We start from the raw sequence: 24,426 nt of genomic DNA, 5'->3' as shown, positions 1-24,426 counted from the left end.
TTTCTTTTTTGTAACGGGGACAATTTGTAGTAACAGTGTTCACCTTGTGAAATTAAAACAAATTTTGGTCACTTTGTCGCGGCTTCATGAGGCACAAATTCAAACCAAATCAGTGAATTTCATGTAGCTACACTGTACTCATTAGTGGGGGCAAAATTTTGTCCCAGCCTGCAACAATGCAATGGAGAGAGAGCCTGATGACACTGAACGCACTCCTAATCTTTGATTATTACTAGTATTACCCTTCAGCCCATTCTTTAACAGCCTCCACATGCAGCTTCTCTCGACTTGTGATGTTGCTTATAGCAGCTAAAGACTTCAGAGTCTCCATTCGACTTCTAAGGCCCTGATCCACATGAATTCCCGTGCCAGATGATATCAGGTCCAGACCGCATGACAGAACATGACCCATTACTGAAATTTAACATAACCAAGTACATGTATGATTAATGAAGAGGTGAAAAAAATTTATTGTTTATTACATCTCCCAGTTGGCACGCCGGGTACAATTGGTCAATTTTGTGGGCCGTGTTTAACTGTACGGCCTGCTAAACTTCAACTAGTTTCCTTTCCCGCGTTCCCAATTAACCTCAGAGATATAATCAGTACCTTACTAACCTTGTTTTCTTGGTCTGTACTGTAAGTTACGCATCCAAATTTTTTCTTGGTCCGTAAATTACAGTACAGACCTTGAACTCGGTTAGTAAGAGGTATTTACCGACACATGCATATTTAAAGAAAAGTTGTTGCTCAAGGCAGTATAACGTGCAAAAAGCTGTAAAAGGAGGAAGGGCATGACGGCAGTTTGGCAGTCTAGAGAAGAAACTGATTTAAACATCATTGTAGTTGACATGGTCCGCCCGCGAGTCTTCCCCATCCCATGGCACCACACCCCTTTTTTGGATGTCAAAATTCCAAACACACACACAACCCTTCTTTCCAAGAATGCTGTCCCTGTCAGTATAGTCAACTCCCTTTATTGCAGACACCCTCAGGACCACAAGTTAGTGTCCTCATAACTGCAAGAGTCTGTGATAGGGGGAATTTATTTCAGTCAAAAGCCTGTAGTTTACTTTTGCCAGGGATTTAACTGCTGTCGGTATTATTGGGGTGTCCGCACTTGCGATAGCACTTGAGGTGTCTGCAAGGCAAGATGTGACTGTAGTCTTAGTTGCCTCCCCTCTATAATCCTCTTGTGGCCCAAACCTAAGTTAAGGTCGTACATAATGGTCTGGAAAACTAGTCTGCAGATTTCCATACTTTTTTAAGAATTCCAGAATCTGTAATGAGGTTCCATTGCATTAATTTTCTAGACTAGAGAGCAAACTAATAAGAATTGTGAGCTGACTGAACACTGGTGAGTCTGTGCACATTCTTACCAAAGTGTGGGTCTGCTGTGATCATCTTGGACACTGAACCTTCAATCCCATCAACACTTGGGTCATCATACCACCCTGTGTACTGCACAACAATAAAACAGTGATCAGAAGCTATTTCTCATGTCAGATGATGTCATGAATGCAATTTCAATTACAGCATCACATAATCAAATAAGAAAAAAGCAAAATTTTAGCGACCAGCTTCTCGTGCGGAGAATAAAAATGACATCATTTTTTAAAAGAACAGTCCTGTAATAAATCATGATTTAGTTTGTTTTTCTTTTGTTTTTTGTCTTTTCAATCTAGATAATTGTATCTTTTGCCCCAAAGCAATTAATTGAAAAAGTGACTGTCAATACATGTATGTGGAAGTTTTAACTCTTTAGAAATTGTTGGTTCAATTGAAACCTGTTGTATTACTAACTTGTTTGAGGACAGTCTAGCGTAGTTGCACAAATTTTAAACCAGAATAACTAGCATTTCCAGAATGGAGTAACTTAAGGGTCTAAATAAAAGTCTACCTGTCACTAACTACATGTACATGTATGTACAATTTGTCTGCAAGTCTTTTAATACAAAATCATTTATATACCTAGTAAATAAATTGTTCTATCAAAAGCTGTATATTATTCAGATAGCCTTGTTTGAACTGCCTTGCAACTACAATATTATTTAACAAGGCTTATTCAAGAAACAAAGAACTACACAAATGTAAGAGCTAATTATTCATGCATGACTGCATGCAAGCAAATTCAAATAAACCAACCTGTGTCAAAGTAGCATCATACATTTTTGCTGCCTCATTGCTGGTTGTTGTCAGTGGCAACCCTTCACTTTGCCAAGCCTTTAGCAGAAAATGAAGTGTGATTCATTGAATTAGAAATGGTACAGTGTATTTGATAAAAGAGGGTCGAACAGGGGTATTTTCGTGATGCGTGATTGGCTGATTTTATTTCGATCCCTTGAAATGTGAATGTAACAAATTATTCTTCGTAATCCGTGACCTGAAGGTTTTGCGTGACCCGTGAAGAGCTTGAAAACGAAATTTTCATTTCTGTGATCTGTGATTTGCTATTTTCTCTGTTCGTGAACTGTGCAAGAGACCCCTCTGTACGACCCTCATAAAATGTCACCTGGAATAAACTAATGATAGCTAGTCTACATTATACAAGAAAATTAAAAAGATACACTGTTAGTAGCGATTAACAATTCAGTACAAGTGTATGTATTCTGAGAAATTTTCATTCTGTTTCGTAAGCTGTTTTATGCAATGGTATCATAGCTTAGGGGAGGAGGTACTTAATAAAGCCCACAAGTGGTTCCATAAAATAGATCCACCCTGGGTGCATTCACATACAATTACAATAATTATCTTTTTTACTGAACTCTTTCTTATACCCAAAAGATGAGATAAATATTGCACTTTGTTTTTTTTGTTGTTGTTGTTTTTTTGTGTGTGTGTTTCCAAGTGCAAAATGCTATAAATACTGACATCTAAATCAGCCCTTTTAAATATAAATCTTTGAACACATTATTTTTTTCGAGAGTGAGACTGGTCCCTTTGAAAATGGCAATCATGGGAATATACAATCAGGGTGCGCTTGAATTTATTCATTTATTCATTAATCTTTCTTTTCGCAGACTTTCTTTTTTCTTTTAAACCAACCAACCGTCCTACTGTTACAAGAGAGAGGTCAATGGGAAAAAAGAAACATTTTTATGGGGAATTGTGTGGTCACTGTGGTGTAATCAAGGGAGGAGATGTTCAACTTCCTTGTATGTAATCCTGGTGTTTTCTGGGCCCAGTTGTTCAAAGCCCAATTAAGCTATTACAAATTCTTTTTCTTAAAATTACTACCAGCTTAAAATTAGATTTTAAAAACATTTTTAATGAAAACTTTGGTTAATCCCCACCATAGTTCATTAACTTCTTTTTAATATGTCAATATATTAATAACAATAAATTAATGATAATAGCTAAATACATGTAATTGCAATATAATAATAATCAACAATAAATAATCATATATACTTTAAATAACGCTTCTCTGCACTTTTTGTAAGTTCTCTTTTCTAGCAAAACTAATAAATAAAAAAAAATAATATCAAATCAAAGCGCTGTATAAAACGGAATAATTTAAGGATGGAATGGAAGCTTTGACTCATTGCGATTTCGCAAATTTGCCGCAAGCATGGAAGAATTTATCGCCTCTCCCGTCAGTCCATAAGTGAGCGTCAAAATAATACTAATACTACTTACGTCTAGATCTCTCCAGTGGGTATGCAGATATGACATCTTTGTAATGATTCTAGAAAACTTGAAGATGTGTAAAGGGCTAGACAACCTTCGTAGAAGAGACCTGTCAGATGTCACGAAAACTTATGTTGTTTCATGTTACTTTGCACTTCCTTTGCACTTTGCACTTTATGAATGTACCGGTCAGTGGTTATCTTCAATGGATCTTTTGCTACCTCGTGTACACATACGCATAATTTATCACTGTGTGTCAGGTGTCACACAACAAAACATGACACGAGTTCTGCTGTCTGACTGCGGAGAAATTTCTCTGAAATCTTGATCTAGATTGTATTTGAAGGTTCCAATCTTATTTCGTCAGACTGTAGATGCTGTAAACTTGGCCGGGCAACGAAGGATTTTTCTTTTGAAGGTAAATAGGAATATATTTCTTGCTTTTTTTTTTTTGTCAGAAAATCAGAATCGGCGATTTTATGCAGCGCAGACATTGATCTTAGATGGTTGAGCTCATAGGCCTAAATTCACCACCGTGTTGTGTTTTTGTTATAAAATGAATAAGATCTGTATTGTGTGAAAATGTTCGTCGGAAGGGAAAGATGTGTTTCCAGGAAGACATTTGAACCTTTCTCTACACGAAGAAAACTGGCGCCGGCTTTTCTATAAATAATACTGCCCATTCATTGCGACCGGTTTACCACCTAACTGTACTGTGTGATGCGTGGTGTCTTCAGATAAATAATTTGGGTTATTTAATTTACTCTGTATTGCATTCTCGAGGATTGTCTTTCTCTAAATTTTCTTTTGCCAACCGCAAAATATTGCTTTATCTTAGTTACTGGGACTCAGTATATAAGCTTACAGTAAAGAATATTTCATTCATAAATGTTGCATTCACAAGACAATTTTGTCAGCTGTCGTGAATGCCATCTATATTCTTCACTGTCCATCTGATAAAATATTCATGTTTGGATATTACATGTTCCTTCAAACCACATTAACTATTGTCAAACTATGCCATGATAAGCAAACTTACTATGACCAATACAAGGTTAAAATGATCATAACATTCTGCAATGTTTCGAGACGCATACCTTTATGGTCAGTAATGCATTGTTTTGTGGCTTTAGCTAATTCACTCAAACCCCATTGTCACATCCGCAAGACACCAGACATAGGTACTAATATGTATACATTATTTGCAAGTGATTTTTAGCCAAGTTTTGATTAGTTAATGGCAATGCCAGGCGGACACTGTCTGAATGAACATGTGGTAACCGGGTGTGGTAACAGCAGAGCTTGCAAGCTCTGCTGTAGTTTAATATAATCAATTTTAACCTCAAGCACTCGGGTACATTGTAACCAAAGATTTATGTTAACATCCAGTCTAGGTACAATATTTATGCAAATATGACACCATGTTGAGGAAAAGGCAACAGACTGCTAATTGTTTTCAAAATCTTTTTTTTTTTTTAATTTGGCCAACTAATTAACTGGACTTATTTGAAATTATATTCAGGTTGGTGTATGAAGCCAGAAATAAGACCTGGGGTCAATTCAATAAAGAAATTACATTTGTAGTTTTTACACGTGTAATTTACACGTGTAAAGTCCGACTTGTAAATACAAGGATTCAATAAAAGAATTTTCCACACTGGAATTTACACGTGTATCCCTTAGCAGAGTACACGTGTAAATTACAATTGTAGCCTTACAATTGTAAACTCTGTTTGAATACATGTGTGTTTTTTTGAATGCAAAATTAAATATCTCTTCTGTCCTTTAATATATACGCGGTTCTCCTTCCTTCGTTCTCAGTTATATATTCTTGAGACCATTGTTGAGCATGTTATCCAAGCAACAAAAGTTACTCTTAGCCCAGCTTGTGAGGGACCACAAAATGATAGTTTTAGCGCCATTTTCGTCGACAGTGACGAAGAAGGCAAAACAAGACGTGTCAGTGAGGTGCAAATTTCTACCGCGGAAACTGGCAATGGCAGGGGCGGTTCACCAAAAATGCTACCCAAGCAGGCAGTCTTAAAAACAAAAGGCCAAGAAAAATCAGACGTGAGGCTCTGCCATCAGTTAGAAAGGATAAGGGGATATCATCAACTGCACATAACAAGAAAGCAGATCTAGAAGACGACATACTGCACCTTAGAAAAAGAAAACTCCAACTGGAAAATATCGAGCTGAGATTGGACATAAAAAAGCTCAGAAAAGATCTTGACAATTAAATAATTTTATTAAACAGCGGCATTTAACAAGACGATATCAGTAATTGTTTGGACAGTTGCTGAACTTATTACATTTATATCATAATACTTTGAATATTGAGTGGAAAAACTGTCAATTGCAACTTGTGAAAGGTTTTTGCACTTATCTTTAAAATAAGACCATGGTTACCAATTAAACTAGCATAATTGTGACATACAGTTTCTTTTTCTTTTCCAAGTAAGGTAGATGTGCACTTTTTGCAAAATACATGTAATGAATATCGTCATTGAGTAACAGATGACACATTAATTTGTCCCTTCCAAAACGTATGGCGTATTTAGTCGTGGACTGTTCTCTTTTCATGATATTGAAACAGTTTAGGTTTTGAAGTGTCATTGGTATTATTTTCCGCACTCATAGGAAGTGCTGGAGCAACTGCTGTTGCCTGTCCTCTTTTTCCTCTATTGTCGATATCTAGCTCATCGTCGTCAATGTCGAGATCTGCATCGTCAAGAGGATCATCACCGCTATCACTAAACAGAATGCAGAGATTGTGCAGTATAACAGCACACTTGATAAGCTCGGCAGCTCTTTTCATGTTTCTCACTCTCATTCTCCTCTGTAGAGCATAGAACCTTTTCTTAAGAATGCCATAGAACGCGATGAATGATATTCCATACTGTTGATATGGAGATACCATGACAAGAGTGCATTACGTGATAGAAGGAATTTGTACCAAAGATGTGGCAATGCTAAAGATTGCTGTCTTGCCGTTAGTGCTCGGTTACATCTCGTTTTGTTCCAAACGGGGGCCTATTAATTCCAAAAGATGGCCGAAGGCGTCGACAGGGAGACGAAACTTCTCTCGAAATTTCCTTGGCTTTTTGGACCTCAAACAGCCGTCTTTTCTCAAACTTCCTAGGTCGACGGATTATCTGACGTCTCAGGAGTTCGTCAAGTTCCTTTTCTCTCGAAGACGACATCTTTTTACATTACAATTTGTTTTTCTGAAGTCTTTCTCAGTGTGTTTACAAGTGACAAGCGACTTGTATTTTGCACTTGTGATTTACAAGTTGGACTCTTGTAAAAATACAAGCCGGACTCTTGTAAAAGTTTTATTAAATTGGATTCTTACCATATTTTACACGTGTAGCGCTACACCTGTAATTACAAGTCGGACTCCTGTAATCTGGACTTGTAACGATTTTTATTAAACTCGTCTCCGGCTGCGCTTGTAAATACAATGGTCCGACTTGTAGATTACAAGTGTAAAAGTTTTATTGAATTGACCCCTGATGCTTGGTTGATTTCCTAAGTTAATGTTTTGGTTTGAACAGACAGGAAAATGTTCCATGATCACGAATACTTCACTTTAAAAGTTGGTTCACTTTTTTTGTCCAATTATTGAAACCTCCAGAACAAAGCAAGTAAAATAACTTAATTTATGAAACTATGGACGCTTTCCAAGCGTCAGAATTTGCCGACCAGTTCAATAGTTTTGTAAATGGAATATTTATTTTTTATTTATTTATAAACTTCGCCAGAGGAGAAAAAAAACAAAATGAAAAACCTCTGACAGGAGAGAACTCACAGAACGATATGTTCCAATAACGAGGCTCCTTGTATAAATAAAATCACATCATAATAATTAATTAACAATTAACAATTAATAATAACTAATTAACTAATTAACAACACATTTTAACTAATAATACAGGTAACGGTCTGCTTTGATGACATTTTATGCAGACACTTTTGAACGTTTGAGGTACTGCGGGATCGTACACATTTAAAGTCAAATCTAGGTAGTATGCCCTCAAATTAGTTTTAAATACATCTATAGATTTTGTATTGTCCCTCAAGAAGTCTGGAAGTGTGTTAAATGCTCTTGAGGCTCTTGAGTAAAAACTGTTCTGGAACGTGACAGTCTTAGCTTTAGGTATATCTAGTAATATACTCTTAGTTGGAGCAGAACGCCTGGTAACTCTAATAGGTTGAAATATCTTAAAATTGGTGTCAGAACTATTAACAATAGATTTATAAGTGTAGACTAGATCCAAGTATTCATGCCAATAGCAGAGAGGGATAAGGCCTGTGAGTGTTAGTCTGTTTTTATACGAGATACCAGTCCTGTAGGGTAGTGAGAGTATATATTTAGTTGCACGTCGTTGTATTCTCTCGATAATTTCGATCAGTTTGACTGACTGCGGGGCCCATACTTGTGAACTGTACGACTGACAGTGACTGACTGACAGTGAGTGATTGACTGACAGTTTATATCCCTAGCACTTTCTTCATTGCTTCAAAATGGCGCACACTACTCACAGAATGTGCCATCTTTGAGAATTCAAAGAATCAGTCGGACCTACAGTGGAACAAACTTAACCAGGACCACCCAACATTGATCAGCCAATCACAGGTCACGTTTACAACAAAGGAGTCTGGCTTTGGTAGTTTGTAAACCAATCAAAAATGAGAATATTTCAAAGTGTCAGTTTTTTCAGTGGCCCCGGTTGAGAGCGTTACACTGTAAAATATTAGATACACTACATTTATGGACCAACCAGTCTCACTAACCTGCAGTTCTGACAAATTGAAAGTACCGTAAACTACACATTAATGATTATGGTAACCAGTCTGTACCATGCCAAATTAAAGCTGTTTCGAACAAAAGTTGGATTTCTAAGGCCAAATTACCAAATGCTGAGCTTTTCTGTTGATTCAAGGCATTACCTTCCCCCCTCCTTTACTACAACCCTTCCACCCCATTGATCATTAAGATAATTAATAAGTTTAATATTCACAGATTTGTTGCTTTAGTAAGTTCTTTCAGTAGTCTGTTATTATCACAAGATAATATATTGTAACTCATATTAATTTTTAGTATTACCTTGGTATTGACACTCCGATGTGAAATTGACATGGCGGAAGTTGATGACGTCATTGATGACGTGGAGTTTCAAAGATCTGTGCCAGTAGCATGTAGACCAGAAGGCAAGCACCATGGATTTGTGTTTACTTAATTAGTAATAGTACCGATAAAATATTGTTAGATTAGATTCTTATGGACGGTCTCTATCCCTGGATCCATCTCTAATTCTGAAACCAGTTCCCTGCAGAACCTCCAATTTTCAGGCTCCATATTTTCATAGAATTGTAAAACTCTGGATTAATGTATAATTATTATAATTATAAACGTAACCTCCCCTGAACATTTTGCCAGCCAAGAAATGTTTAAACCTTTTCTGTTCGCCACTTATGCCACTTGGAGTCCACCCATGATATTGACATACCTTGTACATGGTCTCTTGCAAGAGACTGCCCTTGCCACTGTGCTTAACTAAAGATTTCTTAATGTATCTTGTTGTCCCATTTTGTGCAATACCTTTTGGACCAGTCATTTTGTTTCCTTGTATTTCTGTTTTGTTCTCAATTGTTGTACCTACAGTGTATTTTGATTTGTCCACTAAAGCTGGTAAATAAGTAAATAAGCAATAAACATCTTTTGGAACAGTATAATTCCATGACAGACTATAGTTGTAAATATATTTTTTTATTAATTGATTAACAATTTAAACAAAAGAAACAATATAACTTACAACTTTTTACTTACATGTGAAGACTGTCAGGAATGTGACTTTCACAGGTACAGCTGTAATAAATTAACCAAATAAACTATTTCTGAAGTTACATTAATTTGTAACATAAAATAAGGTGACCAAAACAAACAAGTCTCTGGCCGTTAGAGGCTCAAAGTCATGGCCCAATCCAGCATGTACCCAAAGGCATATTATTAATACCCTACTGTACATACTGTACACTGTATGTAGCTAACCACTTAGCTTCAATTAATTCAAGACAACAAGACTTGTGGCAAGCCATCAGACATTTTATATACCAGGCTCATATACATACACGCACATGAGTGACTATTAATAAGATCAAAATCAATCACCTTGTCAACTCTGCTAAAACCAAACTTTGTTTTCTTCTCCTTCCTCTCAGATATAGACTTTCCAGTGGTTCTTCCTGCTAGCGATTTTCACAAGATTGAAATCAAAGAAAGAGAAACTGGACAATGGAAGAAAAAAGGTAGCAGAGACTTTAAATTGTTATTTGCTTATAAGCAAAGATGACACCTGTTCTTGTTATCTCTTGTGGCTCACTGAGTAATGTTGATGTTGACGCCCTGTACTGAGTCCTGATATCAACATACAATGTAGATACAGTATTTCCTTAGTGTAGTCTTGGGTGATTGTTTTACTTTATTCTGATGACCTGAGTATTCAATCAAGATTAAGAAAATACAGTCAGGTAGTTAGCTTTTCCTGAGACTCATCTTTTACATGACTGTATCTGAAGCACTGCACTTTTGCAACAGATAATCACTCTGTGTGTTTTAAATTTATTACTGGCTAACATTTGTTTACATTATATGAAATCAAATGAAATGTCACTTTTCCTTCTTCACTCTTAAGAATGCTTTTGGAGGAAATTTACACTGTACATCAAGCTCATGCATGAGCAGTAGCAAACAGGTAGTGGTTAACTAGAAGTACAATACCATGACCAAATTGTATGGTATCTACAGCTTTAGCTACGCTGTAAACAGACCAGGACACAAAATTATGTCGAGAAAATTTAAAATTAGTATGCTGTCCTCTCTTTGGCTCAAAATCAAAGACAAACTAATCACACAGGTAATATTACATGTATTTGTAATTTGAATTACAGATTCAAAAGGTCAGATATCACCCCAACAGAAAAAAGAGTTGTACACAAAACTTGATGACATCCTGTTTACTGCTCTCCGCCAAGAGTTTGAGGTTTGCCCAGGACATACCATTGATAGACTTGAAATGGTTCAATTCCTAACCAGTGTAGTGCATCAGCATTTAAGCGACTGTCCTGACCTCAAGAAAGTCCTGGATCTTCGGGATACAGTCCTTACAGGGCGTGTCAAAAAAGTGTTTCCTGAGGTGGAGTATAAGAGGAAACAGATTAAGCAAGATCACTATAGAAAAGCGTATCCTTGGAATTGTTTGGTTAGTTTAATAATTTTTTTTATAGCTACATGTGTAAAGAAACATTTCATTTTTTAACTGGGTTGACAAAAAGTATAATTACTTTAAAACTTTGCCAGATGGGTAGACTAGACAAAGTGTGTCTGCAAGCTTAGCCTTATTCAGGGTGAGACGTGTTGAGTTTTTAACCATTGACCATTTAATACAAATTACAGTGCAACAAACTCAACCGGTAGACCCCAGTTGCGTTCGTTCACTGTATTTCTTGCAAGTATCACACAAGTGTACAGTACTAAAAGATCTTACTTTATACTAGTGAATTGCACTTGGGTGCATGCTAATCAGTAGTATGCAGTCACAGTCTGTAGTAATAAACTGTAGCCATTTATATTGAAGAGCCCAGTGTATAACCAACATATGCATTTTGTTATTTTAGCTTAGACTCGCTGGATGTATTGTTTCAAATAATATTTTCAATATTTCCTGAAAGGAGTTAAGGCCACATTAGTCTTACTTTCTTTCAGGAAACATTGCTTGCATGTTTTATTCATTTTTTTTTGTCTAACCAGGCATTCATTACCCATTGGTGTATCCAATCATGCTACAGTAACGGTACAATAGGGACTGCATTTTAAGTAAAATGTAGACTTCCAGCTTTTAATTTTTTATCTTCAAAATACAACATGTAATTAAAATGATTTGTATAAATTTTTGGTAAACAAGTTCAAGTCTGGTTTCCTTAACTACACGTGATGTTATGTTGATCAGCTGGCTCTATGTAAACATCAGAAGAAAACACAACAGTATGTCTAATCTCAGTTCAGGTAAAGTTTGAACAGACCTGGCTAGGGGTCAAGGTTTCTATTTGTTGTATACCATTTTAGACCAACACTGGGTCTGCTCTTAAGTGTTTATGTTTGGAAATACATAGAGGTGCGTCCTTTTCTTTTTGTTTTTTTTCTTTTTCTGATTGTTATCCTGACACACATGTAACTACTGAAAAAGTGTTGAAAATCGAAATGTTTGAAAATAGTTTCTAAAGCAGGTTCTTTCAGTGTTTTGTTGTTGATTAGTTGTTTTGTTTTATTTTGAGCTGGGTATGAAGCCTTCCAAAGAGGAATACAGTGGAACTCCATTAATACGAACATCTTCGGGCCATGAAAATGTGGTCGTAATAACGGGGTGGTCGGATTAACGAAGTTGTAAAATGACTGGACTTTCAATTCGTTTGGGGCACAAAAAAGCCTTATAATAATGCGGTGGTCGTAGGGCGGGGGTTCTACTGTTCATGTAGAGGTTTCCTGGAGCCTCTCTGTTATGTCTTTTTGGGCAATCCACTTTGCTCCAGATCAGTTCCATTTTGCAATTATAAAAAAAATAGCTGCATGTAATGTGCAAAATGGAATCAAATTTATGTTTTACTGTAAGGCTCAAATTACAAGTCAGTATTATCTCGTACTTTCGTAAAAAGTTGTCTATTATCAGCCTGTATGCTGTATCTTGATCAATTCACCATACCTAAAAAGGTGGCGGCTATACATTTGAGCACTGACAATACATTACGAATCTGACGCAGCCAATTTTTACTTGAAAGCCCAGTTATTTTATTGCAAAATTGGTCCCTGTACTATTGTTTACAACAACATTGTGTATGCTAGGTTTGAAGTTTTTAGAACTTTCTGTGTGTTTATAGAGCATATTTAGGGGTTTTGTACGCTACAAATTATGGGTACATGACTGTAAATGTACCAGTCACATTTTTTTTCCATATGGTGGATAATATAGATGTTTAAGGTCAGTGGGAGCAGAAATATTCACTCATCTCCCTCCAATGTGGCCGGGTTTGATTCCCGGTGTTAACACTGTATGTGGGTTGAGTTTGTTGTTGCCCTGCTCCGAGGACAAAACTCGGCCAACTTTGGCTAAATGTAAGGCGAGCAGGGATGGCACAGTCACGAGAGCACCCGTCTCCCACCAGTGTGGCCTGGTTGTGATTCCTGGTGTTTATGTGGGTTGAGTTAGTTGTTGGTTCTCATCCCTGCTCTGACGGTTTTTCTCCAGGTACTCCAGTTTTCCTCCCTCTACAAAAACCAACATTTCCAAATTCCAATTCGACCTGGAAACAGTGGATGAAAGATCCACTCTGTGAAAGCCACTGAAAGAGGCAATTTTAGAGTTTTGTGCTTAGTGAACTGGCCTTGGATTGGAAGCGAGGCTGGGGTTGACCTTGTTTTGATACAAACCTTACTGCTTTTCATATGTAGATCATGCTGTTCTTATGCTAACTAGTTTGCATTTACATATGAAAAGAAGTGAGGTTTGTATCAAGACAAGGGCACCCCAGCCTCGCTTCCAACACAACTGTAATATGGGCTATTCCCATTTTACTATTAACTTTATTGGATTAATTGATTAATCACATAATTACAATGTATTTTATGACTGCCTTGTACCCAAGGTTGTACTTGATAATATATGGCAGTAATCGATTGGTGACGTTACTTTATCTTCCCTCTTTTCAACCATAGCGTCAATAACCATGAAAACCAGTACATGGACCCAACCCGCAGACCCAACTGCATTGATAAGCAATTTTTCATCGTCACCATCATCACCTGCCAATGAAGCTCACTCACCCAGTTCATACATTAACACCAACACATATGAGCACTGCAGTGCAGCTCCATTGGTGTTGGATGAGCCGGGTGTGACTCAGCACCAAGGTTCTCCACCGTCTGGCAGTGGTTCAGATAGCATGGCATCGTATGTTTGTGCTCAGTTCAGCAGTGATAATCTACCGAGTGAAAGGACTGCATTGATGTTAGACAACTTGACCTTGCAGAAGTGGTAAGTTAAAAGTACTTCTGTTTATTTTGGGATGAACGGAGTTGATAGGTGAAGTTATTATTATACGATGCTGGTATCATTTTCAACCCTTCAGCATAAAAGCTTTTTCGTGTGACTTAGCAGCCAGTTTGGGCATAGTTAGTTTGGGTTAAATTATTTGTTTGTTGAAATTTGTATTCATGAGTCAATCACTTGTCTTATCAAACTCAAAAGTGAGGGTATCCTGCTCAAATAGAATTTCCAATAACGCACTCTTGAAAGCCGCTAAGAAAAAACCATTGAATGCCATCCTCGAGAGAAGATGATGACGATGGGTCCGTCGGTCATAGCTTGAGGATGATGGCAACCATCAGCGCACCGCCACGGAAGGTGGATACAGGCCTACTCTGGGACCTTAGCTCGCCTTAACTCGCCTTAACTCGCAACTTCAGATTATGTTCAAACTTCCTTAGCTCGCCTTAACTCGCAACTTCAGATTATGTTCAAACTTCCTTAACTCGCCTATACTCACACTATCTCGCACAAACTCAGGCCTACTCTGGGACCTTAGCTCGCCTTAACTGGCCTTAACTCGCGACTTCAGATTATGTCCAAACTTCCTTAACTCGCCTTAACTCGCAACTTCAGATTATGTTCAAACTTCCTTAACTCGCCTTAACTCGCACTATCTCGCACAAACTCAGTTGGATACTGTTAACACGGATAACAGAGGAGGACAATACTGGATGTCATCCTGTATAATTATCAAACAGAAGTTGAATAGAAGTTGGTTAAGACAACATAGCAATTGTTTTCCCAACCCACTTCTCGGAAATTGGAAATCGGATCGAACACCCTAATTTTTTCAAATCATTGTTAATTCTTGGAGAAATTTGAAGCAGAAGTTCCCCAAATTTATAATAATTAAGATCACTTTTCCAAGCCTTCTTCACGGAAGTGATTTCCTATCTTTTCTCTTGATGAATTATTAATTATTAATGAATTGGAGAAGAAATGAAGGAAGAAGGGATAGAGTTGTCAGCAGCAGTCTCAAGAGTCCAGGACGGAGATGGCTTGACAAACCGAGTAGAGGTCTTATGTGCCTCACAGCATAGAGAGGACGAGTGAATTTAAGGCCTCTAGCTACGATAGAAACCGCATGTTAACCAATGTTTGGTGTTTCTATAGATTTGTAAATTTTCCAGACAGACAAATGAATTGAACCTTAGAAATGCATAAATCCACTTTCCACCAAATCTGCATCTGCACTTTTGCATTTGATCAGCAAAATATTTGTGTCAAGTACTCAAAATTGTACAGAAATTAATCATCGTTGACTTCACTTTCAAGCACTGCATTGAACGCCTTTGTCCCAAATGGAGGTTGTGTTCACAGTTGCCAGGGGGCTGGTACCGCCAACCCAATTCCATGTCGGTAGAACACCAAATAACCCTACCCGCAGCCCAGCCACGAGCCCCACCTGCCAAACCCAGCGCCAGCCTAGCACCCGTCACACTGAGACTAGAACTTCAGTGGAAAAAATTACTAAGAGATAACACAACCGAAACCCTAACCCTGAGAGAAAAACTAAAGCTACAGGGAGAGGAGGGAGGGAAAGAAAAGCCCTAAAAAACGCGAGAGACCAAAGACGCACAAACGCTGAGCAGAGTAAAATTACGAGCACATGCGGTGGCGTACGCATACACCTTTCGCGTTGAATTCGCTCTGACGAAGGGCTGAGCACTGGAATCTCTTTACGGTGACAAATTACCTTATCAACTCTGTTCATTAAACGAAACATTCATGTGGGTTGAGTTTGTTGTTGGTTTTCGGCCCACTCCGAGGGTTTTTCACCTTCTCTTGTTTTTCTTCATCGTAAAGTCCACCAGGAAACATTGGACGACGGGCCATTTTGAGGATGTTCCACTACAGTTACCATTTACTTTATTTTTTATTATTTTAATATGTCACAGGGAGTTTGATCACGTTTTGTCTAGAATATTCCGAAATTCTGAAATTGCGTACCTCTCCTCGTCAGCAAATTGATGATCATGGAGCACTAACAAGAAAATTTTTACTGAATTCTTGAAGGTTTGGAAGTGAAATTCGTATATTTTGATCTGCGGATGAAACAATGGCTAAATGAGTGGCCATTGGAGTACTACTTATGCACGCAACTTAAAGGGGACCTCCACTCCGACAATAAATGGACGATAAATTGTCGGAAATAGTGTCTAAATTCTAAATTTTAGTTTAAAAAATAGAAATTACATTCACGTGTGCTAAAAAATTAGATATGATTGACGCTTATTTTCCCTTTTAAATTTTCAGGGCGCCGCCGTTTTGGATTTTATGACGTCATACGGTTGCCCCTTTTTTTATGGAGAAAAGTTGTCCCGGGTGTCACTCGCCTACCCGAGCTACCCAGGGCGAGCCAACTTTTCCTGCATTTCCTTACAAAACTTGGCGAACCATTTACACGAGAAACAAAAAGTTAGCTCGGTTAGAAGGGTGACCCGCTTAGCCTGGTCACCCTCCTAGCCGGGCCACCTTTTTTCCATATAAATACTTTGGCTCGCCGAGCCGGGTCAACTCCGTCAAGGCGAGACAATCGGAGCATGCGCGAGCTAGCTCTTGGCTTGGGCAAAAGGGTCGAATTAACTCATATAAAGGCTCGCTGAAGTTGATTCGGCTGGGAGGGTGGCCCTCTTTCCTGGGACAACGTTTCTCTATATAAACGACGCCTTAGTAAGCAGATTTTTTTGTGTGTGTAAAACAATAGAACAACCGTATTACGTCATGAAATCCAAGATGGCCGCGCCCGGGAAATTTAAAAGGAAAATAGGGGATAATCAAATCATGTTTTGTCCGACACAAAAGTCTTATTTCCATGTTTTCCAACGAAGTTTGAAATGGGATCGTATTTTCAACAATTTAACGTTAACTTATTTCAAGAGTGGAGGTTTCCTTTAAGCACTGAACTGCGAAAAGAAAGCGTGAAAAAAAAAATCGTATCTGCCAGAGTTGCGTACGTTCCTGCGATGATCACTCATTTGTCAATGAACTGTTGATTGAGTCAAAGGTAGGACTTGAAAACATTGGCCGTTTATTTAAACATTGAAAGCCGTTTTTTCTAACCATCCATGGTTGCACACCTATAAATGGTTCCAGTGTATTAGCATGGGAACTTTTAACAAAACTCGTCCATTGCTTTGCGGTTTATATTAGCGAAAGTGTGCATTCTCTCTGGCTTTGCAAAGTGTTACTAAAATATCTTATCGTGGCATACTCTCGGCTTTGTGTTTATGTAGGGTTGTGTCGCATTATGCAGCAGACAACCTTTCATATGTTCCTGTACAAGACGTAGTCAGAGCATTTAAAAAGGATTTCAACGTCGACATCAGCTACAAAGAGTGTCACCAAATGATTCTCTCCGCTTTCACCAGTCCCAGAAACCGTTTGATTCCTAGAAAGACCGTTCGAGTTTCGTCTATTGGACAACAGTACGTGTACAGAGGAATTGCACCTCTGAATAAAGCAGCAAGTTGCTCGGAGGAAGGACAGGTACTGTGTATCGCAAAACTAGTAGTTTTGGTAGAGTACAGTCCAGAGCAGTTCTTAACAGTAATTTATAAATATATCTTATCAGATGTTGTAGTGTCTAGTATCGCTGTATAATTTTACGAGTTGTGCCGTATTTTGACAAACAACGTACGAAAGAAAACTGAGGTGCGAGGAAAAGCTGAGAAAAAAAACGAATTAGTCCCTGATGAAGTGAGCGAAAATCTAACGAAACGAGTAGGATATCAGAAGTTTTGTCTATTTATTTATTTATTTATTTATTTATTTATAAATTTATTTTTTAATTTTTCTACCGTAATTGATGCTCTGAGAATCTCCTAAACATACTGACCTGACTTTAGGGTGGTTTATATTCTTTAGATGTTTGAAGTCTCATAATATCAGGTTTTCCTTGATAATTCCGTTCTTTTTATTTATTTTCGAAAACGGTACAAAAAAATAAGACCACCTTTTTTCACCTAAGTGGAAACTTCTCTCTCTTTTTTTAATTTGTCGCACGAATTTTAACTGATGATTAGTTAGAGTATTAGTCTCCCTCGCAGCCACCGTTTGGGCTCGTCACGCAACACGATCCCTTTTTTTGTTGATGGGAGGGGGGGGGGAGCGCTTTGCGTGACGAGCCCAAAAGACTCCTGCGAAGGAGACTATTAGAGTATAGGAATATACAGATTAAACTGTAATCATTCGACTTTTACCAAATACTTGAAATCAGGACATTATATGGGAGGTTACATGGAATTCTAACTTTGTAAAGTCAACTGTATTTCAGGAAGCTGAAGAGTTTGAGTTTGTGCAGCCCACCGACCACTCAGAGAAAACTGAAGAAGAAGGCGAGGCCTGGGAACGAAAAATCCGAGATATCACAGTGGAACGCGACCAGGCGCTAATGGAACGAAACCAGGCCCTCACGGCCTTGATGGAGCTAGAAAAGGAACATGCTGAAGCCATGAGGACAATTGAGAGGTTAAAAACAGAAACTTTGAGTAACAGATTTGCGGAAAGCGTTTCAAAAAAACCGAAAGATTTTTCGACCAAAGGAGATGAGTTGAGCGTGAATCACTGTGATAGCGCATCCCTTGGGAATTTGCTGTTAAAATTTGGTAACGCAACACGTAACAAACTGCGTTACACGAAGCGTGACGGAAAGCATGATGGCAATACCGACAGGCATCTAACAAATGATTGCAGTCACGATGAATATTCTTTTTTGAAGGAAGTGGTCACGCAAGCAAAAGAAGAGCGTGACTACTTGCTAAGGAGGTTAGAGATTGTTAAAGGCGAAAGAAATTCTTATCTGGAACGTTTGCACTCTTTGGAAAAAGACAACCAGCGACTAAGAGATGCTGTCAGCGTGAGAAATTCAGACATCTTTCAAAATGGCTTGCTGGACGACATTTCACGGCATTTTCAGACAAACTATCACGAGGAGAGCAACGCTAAGGAAGCTCTGAGCTCGGTACTTTCTCACTTGAAGTCTAAACGGTAAGCAACGTAGAACTTCACCACAAAAAAAATATATGGGGAACTTAAGCAACGACGCAAAACAATAGGTTTAACGAGGAAAAACATCACTCTGCACGTATGTTTTACATTTTGGTTCATTTCCTCTACAAAAAAAGAAGGTGAAATAGCCAAATTGATGGTTTCGTGGAGAACGTGAACACACTACGGTGGATTTTTCATTCTCTTTCTTAACTTCAACACCACTCCTACCAATTTGGTTCCTGGGCAGTTCGCCTTTTCTGTAAAAGTTGAATGAGTTGAAAAAATGGCAAAGCAGCCCAAATGAAATAAGGTTATATTTTTAACTGACGTTTTCGTTGGCATTGCTGTCGTCGCTGCTTAATTTCTGGTTAGGTTCCATTTGTAAGTGGCCAAACAAAGGCGTAAGTGTTTATAATTATGACAGACATCAAGAACACACCAGAAGTTTGCGTGGTTAAAATTCCTCGCGCGTTCAAGGGTGGTGGACTGTCACTGATGCGCAAGGATTCCTCGCGGTTTCTAGGTTTATACTTATTTGTATACTTTTATAGTTAGTTGTTTGTGTTTGTCGCGCGAGAAGTTCGCTAATGCGCGAGGAGTTTACTCCTAAATTTCGTGATCAAATGGTAGCAGCGATAGGCTTTTATTGGGCGAATCCCAGGGGTGCACAAGTGATTAACACTAAAACTAACTTTTGTCTTTCACTTGAAATCACATAAAATAAAGCTGTTGTTCAGTTCCAAAATGTTGTTCCTTTCCTAACTGGAGTTTCCTTCCCTCAGTTCTCTCCATAAAAAATAGGCTGTTCTCGTGTACTTTATTACTATGACGATGGAGAACACTACACTGTGTAAACCTCATAGGGTGTCCAAGGTCAGTTTGAGAAAGGGAAAGAGTCTTGGCCGCGAGGAGACGAGCTGCGAGTCTTTGACTCTTGGCGCCCAACTCACCTTAAGCGCTTGTTTTGTAGAGTTACGCAATAAAAAGGCAAAGACGATAGCTGGTTCCTGCTTTCTTGTTTTTACTGGTGGCACTAGAAATAAAATGAAATCCTGTTTCAATCGGTCACCATTGAATGAAACAATCCCTGCTGTAAACGTATTGTGAAAGCAGTTCAGTTTTCACTCAGGTACTTTTTCTTTCTAATTTGCAGGAAGCAAGTAACGCCATCGAGATTAAATAAATCTCCGAAGTACGATCACACGGCCCTCAACGAACAAAGCACAGCGGAAGTTGGTTTCGATGGTCAAAGTAACCATGTAGGAGAATGCTCCTCTCCTGCAAGCACAGTGGACAACGGAGTTCCGTCTCCGGGAAAACTTGTTCTTCCAAACGCTGGACTTCGCCGCAACGAGAAAGAAAGATTATGTAATGGCGATGTTGAAAAGATAAGTGGTAACAGTCAAGGGAATTTAGGTGGCGAGGGAGGGCAAAGTAAAGATGATTTATTAGTTTTCACATCTGGCAGCGGAATGGTTGGTTTTACGCCCCATCCGCTTGATGATTGACAGTTCCCGTCCTGTTTTTATGTCTCTATAATACGTGTCTTCACACGAAAAGCTGAAGTTTCAGGGGCACGGACGGTTTATTTCGGTAGGTGTGTTAGGAAGGCCTTAAGGACGGTACCCACTAATACCGAAGTATTTTTGTGGGGTTTAAGACTATGCGGGAAAGCAAGTCTTATAAAGGGCTATTGGAATCTAAAAAGAAAATATTGGGGGTAACACACATTTTTTAGAGATAATTAAGCAACAATTATTCCAAAAAAAAAAAAACAGTAAAATACAAAGCAATGTATGGTGTTTATTTTTTTTCCAAATTGAAGCTTTATTATCTCCGAAAAATGCGTGTTACCCCCAATTTTATTTTTCGACACCAAGTGACTTGTTAAGTTCCGCTTTATCTGCATAGTTTTAGACCGCGCAAAAATATCCCTGTATAGGCACCACCTATAGGAAACACGCGTGTCGCGAGATGCGCAGAAAGTATGCGCACTAACATAAGTAGGTACCGTCCTTAATCGCCCTAAGAAATTCAGATTGTAGTGGCATCCGAACAGATTAGGCTGTATTAGCTTATGCATGTACACAGACGTGTCTTTAAAAGACCACACAACGATATAGGAACACAGGAGACCAAAAAAAGTGTTCTCGTTGAGTGTTCCTAAAGTTTCTAAGCTCTTTCTACCAAACTCGAAATGTTGCAAACTTGCGCTTTCATAGGGCAAAGTTCAGCATGGGCAGTTTGTGAGATCACCGTTCAAACATCAAATGTAAGTTTGTAATCAGATCGCAAAAATTGCTGAAACTGAATCAGAATTTTCCTTGGTGTTTTCTGTCATTTTTTGATATGCCATGGGGCAAATAGAGCACGAAGTACAGTATTTGAATCATGAAAAATGATTCCGTAGATTTGTCTGCAAAGTTTTGTCAAAAGCGGTGAGAAAACTTGCAGATAAAGTATGGAAAATTTAAAACCCGTACTACTTATTTCTACTATTACTTTCAACTGAAGGCGCTGATTTACAAGCGACAACGTCGGCAAACTGTCAGATTGTAGGTCTAGGCGCGAAGAAAAATATCCCCCTCCCCTCCCACTCTCAAAAGAAGGAGAATTTTAAAGTTTGAACTATTTTTCAATACGAACGGTTACAGCACAGTGAAGGTACAACTGAAATACGACTAAGGTACGATTGAGGCACGACTGCCGTACGACAAAAAGCCGACTACGACAAATCCAAGGTGTGACTGCGGTACAACTGAGGCAGGATTTGCGGTGGAACCGCAGTTTGACCCCACTACGAGCACGGCATGATAACAATGAGAATACAGACCCGGGATTCGACTGAAATATGGGGACAGGTTCAAAGTTGGAGATGGACCTCTGATTGTATCTGCAGATGATGATGTTGCGTATTAGTTACGTTAAAGACGGGAATTGAATGGGCCATTTCCGAGTTGCCAAGCTTTTCATGTGAAAATTAGTTTTGTTTGCATATGAATGAAAACCAATTTTCTTAATAAAAACTATGCACGTTGCTTCGCTTTCTTATTCGAGATTCAAGGCAACTCGGGAATGGCCAGCCTATGTTGTTGAAAATGCAGGGTGAACAAAATTCAGCAGGTAGATTTTACGATCATCTTTCCAGCATGTTCAAGGAACATGCAGAACTGTTCTTCATAAAACAAAAGATGAGATGATAACCTTGACACGATTTAAGACGATGAACTTCTTTGCAGTTCGAATCAAAGGAAAAAGGATAAAATCATACAAAAAGTTTACTATTTATATTGTGTTTCCTTTACAAGTTATTTAGGTTTTCTCTGTCAAATTTGTTGTTGTTGGTTGTTTTCAACAGAAGTTGGCCAGCTCTAGGCGTTCAGATTGTTGGGAGCCAGACAAGCGTGATCACAAAGAAAAGTATTATGGTTGTCAGAGATTCTTGTCGCGAGTCGGCTGCGCGCGAACTGTACGAAAGGACGAAAACACTTTTTTCCCAGCCTCGTTCCCGGATCGACCGATGACGTCATTTGGTTATATACGGCGCAAAAGTCGATTGAGAACGAGGCTGCGCTTGTACAATGACAAAAAGAAAAAAAGAATATAGGAGAAGAAAGGCGTTTGCAAAATTAATTTAAGATTGTGTGGCACTTGTCCTTCTCTCACTACTACATTCTGGGCGTCTTCAACAGGCTAATAATTACTCAGTATAAGATTACATTCTTAATTTAACTTTTGTGCTTTAGTGTTGTGTTAAGAACCTATTTTTTACAAAAAACGTGGTCAATATTTATTGTTATTTATGGTTAATTATTGGGTATTTCACCCAGGATCATCAATGTGATGTAAAACATGCTGTATCTGGAAATAAAGTTAAAATCTTAATATTGATAACTGAGTTAAAGCAGTGGGCAACGTTTAGGTTATGGCGGGCAATGATGGGCCCCAGGTCGCACTACTTCATCAGAGAAGCTTTTTCCGACTATACTCCAAATATCACAGGTTTCGAGGAAGGATTGCTATTTATTTTTCGATCGAATTTTTGCGCTACACAGGGTAAATCTATGTGTCTCTTCGCGTTGGGTGATGGATGAGGAGTGACATCGATTGGGCGGCAGTGAGTTGTGTTGTTCGGCTCCCTTAAACCATTTTAAAATGGAGCCTTCAAGCGTTTCAATCTTAGCTTTAAAGGTTAAAAATCCAACTCTTTCAAGTCCTTGTAACAAGAGTTTTGCAGACGTAATATTAAGAGTTATTCGAAGTCATGCTGCTTTAGTTGCTTTGCAGAACCCGTGGTCGATTCAAGATTTTTTGTCCCGTTTCAACTTCCAAAGCCATGTAATGCAATCACGAAATGTAAACAGTATTATATAGCATTTCAGACCCGGATACAAGAGTTGGATTAGAAAACGTTTCTGAAAGATGAAAGTCAAATACATTCGATTTATAGCCTGGTTCAAGGTTCGTCTCGAGATGACATGCAGGATGACATGGGATGCACAGGAAACTACCCTCCTTTGTTTAAGGTTATGCTGAGAGAAACACCCAACAGACTAACAGGCCATTTCCGAGTTGCTGTGAGCCTCATTATGAAAGCGAGGCTAAGTGGAAAGCTTTTCATATTTTCATATGAAAATTAGTTTTTTTTTTTTTTGCATATGAATGCACTCTCGGAAAAGGCCTATTTGTCGGATAGTTGAACCATTTATCCATCCACATACGCTTTTTTAAGCTTCGGTTTTTCTTTCACTCCGGTAATGTACAATGTGAGAGACAGCACTCTTTTTGTTGTTTCCTGTGTAACTCACAGCCTTCTACGACCAATTATATAGGTGCCTTGTATTAGCTAATTCTTGCATTCCCTATTAAAACGCATTGACACATTCTCAAATACTCGATTCATGTCAAGGTTCTTAGATGACGTTAGGCGCGTACTAGACCCATTCTCCCTGCTGCCCAGTGGTGGAATCAAGAAAAGCCAAATTTGCAAATTTTCGAGGGCCACAGAAAAGTGAGGAGTACTGCTGCGACAAAGGTTTTTTTCTCAGAAATAATCTAATCATCATGGTGATTTGCCTTTATCGAAAAGCATTGTTATGGGTTAATAGCACTTTAAGAACCATTGGAGTTGTTATTATAGTAATTGTATATTCCGCATTCTGAGCAAATCACTGAACCAAACCCATATTATTAACATGCTTTAAGATCGCTATTAATTCACAAGTCATCCATTAACACTCCACCAGTCACACTGCTATCGTTTTCCGGGCAGTTTTTCCTAGATTTATATCAGCAACTGAACCGGTAAGTTTCCACTCCAAGTTTTTCAAAGCTGTGATATTTTTTCGTTTATAAGGTGAGCTTAAATCATCAAAACAATGATTATTGCACGTAAGATGGTGCTGAATGCAACCATGCAACAAAGGTCGCGGTTAAATGGGATCGAACCTGCAGCAAAAGCTGGCTGCTCTTGCAAGACGCAACACTACAAACGATAAACACGTCCTCTACAGAAAGGGCAAACAGTTAAAATAAGCACCTCACTATGGACGTTTGCTGGTTTGTCGAGAGGAAGTTGTTTCGCGTTACACACGACAAAAGCATTTGTTTTGTGCTATTTTCATATCTTTTAAATAATTGCGTGTCAAGTTTAGAAAAT

The 24,426-nt window shown here is 38.5% G+C and overlaps 2 protein-coding genes and 1 long non-coding RNA gene across 4 annotated transcripts in view; 1 reads left to right on the top strand and 2 right to left on the bottom strand.

The window, feature by feature from the left end:
* Nucleotides 1-3,778, bottom strand: part of LOC146458616 (tetratricopeptide repeat protein 38-like) — a 19,969-nt gene extending 16,191 nt beyond the window's left edge. Inside the window, exons 1-4 of the mRNA XM_085090458.1 lie at nt 3,640-3,778; nt 2,146-2,223; nt 1,380-1,461; nt 243-414 (exon numbers count right to left, since the gene is read on the bottom strand). Of these exons, the coding sequence (XP_084946584.1) occupies nt 243-414; nt 1,380-1,461; nt 2,146-2,223; nt 3,640-3,675 (368 nt within the window). The 5' untranslated portion in view covers nt 3,676-3,778. The remainder of the gene's footprint in view (nt 1-242; nt 415-1,379; nt 1,462-2,145; nt 2,224-3,639) is intronic.
* Nucleotides 1-24,426, bottom strand: part of LOC146458607 (uncharacterized) — a 184,841-nt gene that overhangs the window by 16,191 nt on the left and 144,224 nt on the right. The window lies entirely within an intron of this gene.
* Nucleotides 3,899-22,661, top strand: LOC146458615 (uncharacterized). 2 transcript variants are annotated; one of them, XM_085090478.1, is made up of 9 exons: nt 3,899-4,048; nt 8,735-8,844; nt 9,856-9,942; nt 10,594-10,876; nt 11,643-11,698; nt 13,403-13,721; nt 17,012-17,264; nt 18,052-18,764; nt 19,921-22,661. In XM_085090478.1, exons 2-9 carry the CDS (start codon nt 8,772-8,774, stop codon nt 20,273-20,275), a joined length of 2,139 nt encoding a protein of 712 aa, XP_084946604.1. In that variant the 5' UTR covers nt 3,899-4,048; nt 8,735-8,771; the 3' UTR covers nt 20,276-22,661. The 2 variants fall into 2 exon arrangements, with proteins under 2 accessions (XP_084946604.1, XP_084946603.1); XM_085090477.1 differs by having other exon boundaries at nt 10,585-10,876.

Source organism: Pavona decussata, unplaced genomic scaffold, assembly GCF_977016875.1.
Source record: "Pavona decussata unplaced genomic scaffold, jaPavDecu1.1 SCAFFOLD_232, whole genome shotgun sequence".
NCBI lineage: Eukaryota > Metazoa > Cnidaria > Anthozoa > Scleractinia > Agariciidae > Pavona > Pavona decussata.
This window is presented reverse-complemented; position numbering and strand designations above follow the sequence as displayed.